Raw genomic sequence first — 2,936 nt, forward strand, 5'->3', positions numbered from 1 at the left:
GCAACAGGACCTGTTCATGAGGCTGAATTTTGCTGGCAGCCAAGTGCCCTTGATTAACATTGAGAGTTCAGGGTGCCCATGACTGAGTCCACTATAAACTTGTTATAATGTCATTAATGTCTCAAATGTCTCGAGAATATTTTAGGAGCCAAGACTGAGCCTGGTGCCTGTGCAGAAAAAGAAACGCTTCCATCACATGCGCACCTATAGGCCTCCTGCTCCGGACAAGTGATGCAGAAAGCAGCTCGCCTGAAATTGCACAGCAAGTGTCAGGGAAAGGCCTGGGACCCTGGCTCCCCATGGCAGAACTGGCTGCACTGAAACAGAGGAGGTAAACCGTTCCTCAGAACTGGGGATTGCCAGGGGTTTTACACTGACAGAGTGATCCAGGAAAGGCGGTGGCAGTGGGTATTCCTTGTGTGCAGGGTCTGACCCTTAGGGCCTGATGGTGGCCCACGTTACAGTGCAGCTACAGCTTTGTTAACTTCAATGCCTTTGTAAATTGTGCAGCTCAGAAAACAAAGTCCATGTTCTTGAATCCTCCCTGTCCACCAGAGGACTGAGCCCAGCTCCAAGCTTTGGTGTGTATATATAGTATTTGTGAAGTTAGGAAATTTCACCCTGAGCACAACAAACCTACCTCTTCATTTGGACCCGGTTCCATTTTTACAGCAGTATACTTAATATGTAAAAAACAGGAGTTCATTAAAAATAAATTTATTTCTTGCTAGGAAGTCTTTGGTTTAAATGCCCATTTTCAAACGTTATATGTGAAAATGCTCAAGTCCTGCAGTGGGTCACTTCTTATTAAGAATTTGATTTCAAGATCAGCCTACAAGTCATAAACAGTCTCATAAAGATGTAACTATCATAATAACTTTCCTTTTCCCAGCTGGAAATATAAGATGAACTATTCTGAAGCACCTAATGTATGACTAATGTTTATTTGTTTTACAAGAAGCTTTACAGCTGCAATGTTTCAAGAATGCTTAAATTCAATAACCAGCTATTATAATTCACTGAATGGTGGCATTTTTTCTATAAGAAAACATAACCTATCCATTCTGATTTTTCAGAATCAGTAAAAAAACTTTCAGGTATATTACTCCAAAGTGAGATTTAAACAGCTCCTGCCTTCTTGGCTGTATACAGTACATCCAGATTCTGCTATTCTAAGTTGATGAGGCAATATTCCATACAAATTATTTTGATGCATGTTTTTTACTTATGTTACAAGTGATGTTATTTGGCATGTCATACCATATTACAAGTCATGAGGCGGAGGATTTAATGGGCGTGATGGTCCCATGGTCCCTCTCAGCAGGTATGAAATTGGTGTGTGTGTATATATATATATATATACATACATACATACACTATGTTATTTTACTACTGTGTGGCATCCCCCAAATGTATCCACATAAGTTCTCACCTGTCTTTCCCAGTTTCCCGTTTAAAAAGGTCATCAAATTGAAGCATCTTGTGGCGAGAAATCATATATGCTTTTAATTGAGGCAGTATCTGATTCATCAGCTGCAGGTTATTATACACCAAGCCTTTGCCATCCCTCCTCATGTAGCTGCTGGGACCCCAGAAGATAAACACAGCACCATGGCTCATATTTAAGAGTTCATTGCGATTTCTCAAAATCCTCTGAATACTGGAATGTGCAATGACTCGAAGGCTCGTTTTGTTTCCAACATCTTTTCCATAACCTCGAGTAGGTGCATCATTCATTCGTATTACGCACTCTGTCTCGTCGATTCTGTCACCTTGCTTACTTCCCAGAAGGTGTCCAGAGCTGGTTACCAATGCACAACTCTTGCAGTGCATTTTTAAAGGCTGCAAAGACATACATACTTCAACATTAACTGTAAACATTTTCCCATTGACTACATGGCAACTATATTTTCCATGCACATGGCATATTTTACAGCAAAAATCTCAGAGGACTTTACATAAATCTCTCCCAGCAGTCTTCCCAAATACCTGCAGACACACTACCTGCACATTTTGTAGACGGGGAAAACGTGATAGAGGTGTATAGCCCTTGAAGTTCCTCTGTGGAGTTAAGTCTACTGTTTAAATCCTCTTGTTGCTGCTTCATATACAATAATCACAAGAGCTTCAATACTGTTCCCAGCTGCTTAGGATCATACTTGTTCCACTTGCCATAAATGAGCTATAATTGGGAGTGTTTTTGATGCTTCCTCTTCCAGTTTTTTTGCAGGAAATAATTGATCAGAAGTACTTATAAACACAAGTGTGAACATCTTTTCAACCTTGAGGTCGGGACATTTTGCTAAGGGAAGAGAGTTATACCTTGCTCCAGTCCTTCCATACCATCTCCACACTGGTGCCATAACCACTGCAGTTCTCTCACACCTCCTTGGTGGTTCAACAGGCAGAGCTGGTCATTAATGTTTGTGCATATTTTACATGACAATGAGTTAGTGCACTGAACTTTTTCTAGCTTGTTGGGTCATGTTTAAAAGTTACACAGTAAAATGGAATAGGAGGTGCCTGTTCAGTGAGTGTCTGACCTAATGGAATCAGCAGAGTAAAACCAGCTTTCATGAAAACAAAAATGCATTATAAATCATATTACTGACATAAGCCACCAATATAGATAGCAATAAGAGGAGTATGTAAGGGTATCTGCTGCTCAGCAGGAGAACTAAAAAGAGGCAAAGGGTTAACAGAATCCCCAAAGTGCTACTTTCTAACAAGAATACAATAAATTGGAAGGTAAAGACTGAAGCTGTGCCTTGGTGGCCCTCCATGAAACAATACCTTGCAGCATCAGATTACAGAACATACAGAGTGTCTCTGAAAGACTGAACTGTGGTTGCTCACTGGTCTGAGGTTCTTTGGAAGGATATTTTGGTTCATGATCATTTTGATCTACTGATCTTCTCCCCTAAGGAGTCCATCAG

General features: G+C 40.6%; 1 protein-coding gene across 1 annotated transcript in view; it reads right to left on the reverse strand.

Annotated features, from left to right (window-relative positions):
• The window catches only part of ST6GALNAC5 (ST6 N-acetylgalactosaminide alpha-2,6-sialyltransferase 5), a 13,526-nt gene extending 11,645 nt beyond the window's left edge, over nucleotides 1–1,881 (reverse strand). Inside the window, exon 1 of the mRNA XM_029084676.1 lies at nucleotides 1,433–1,881. Coding sequence (XP_028940509.1) covers nucleotides 1,433–1,881 — 449 coding nt within the window. The remainder of the gene's footprint in view (nucleotides 1–1,432) is intronic.
• Nucleotides 1,882–2,936: the final 1,055 nt, after the last annotated feature.

This window comes from Antrostomus carolinensis, unplaced genomic scaffold (assembly GCF_000700745.2).
Source record: "Antrostomus carolinensis isolate BGI_N321 unplaced genomic scaffold, ASM70074v2 scaffold8374, whole genome shotgun sequence".
In the NCBI taxonomy this organism is placed as follows: Eukaryota; Metazoa; Chordata; class Aves; order Caprimulgiformes; family Caprimulgidae; genus Antrostomus; species Antrostomus carolinensis.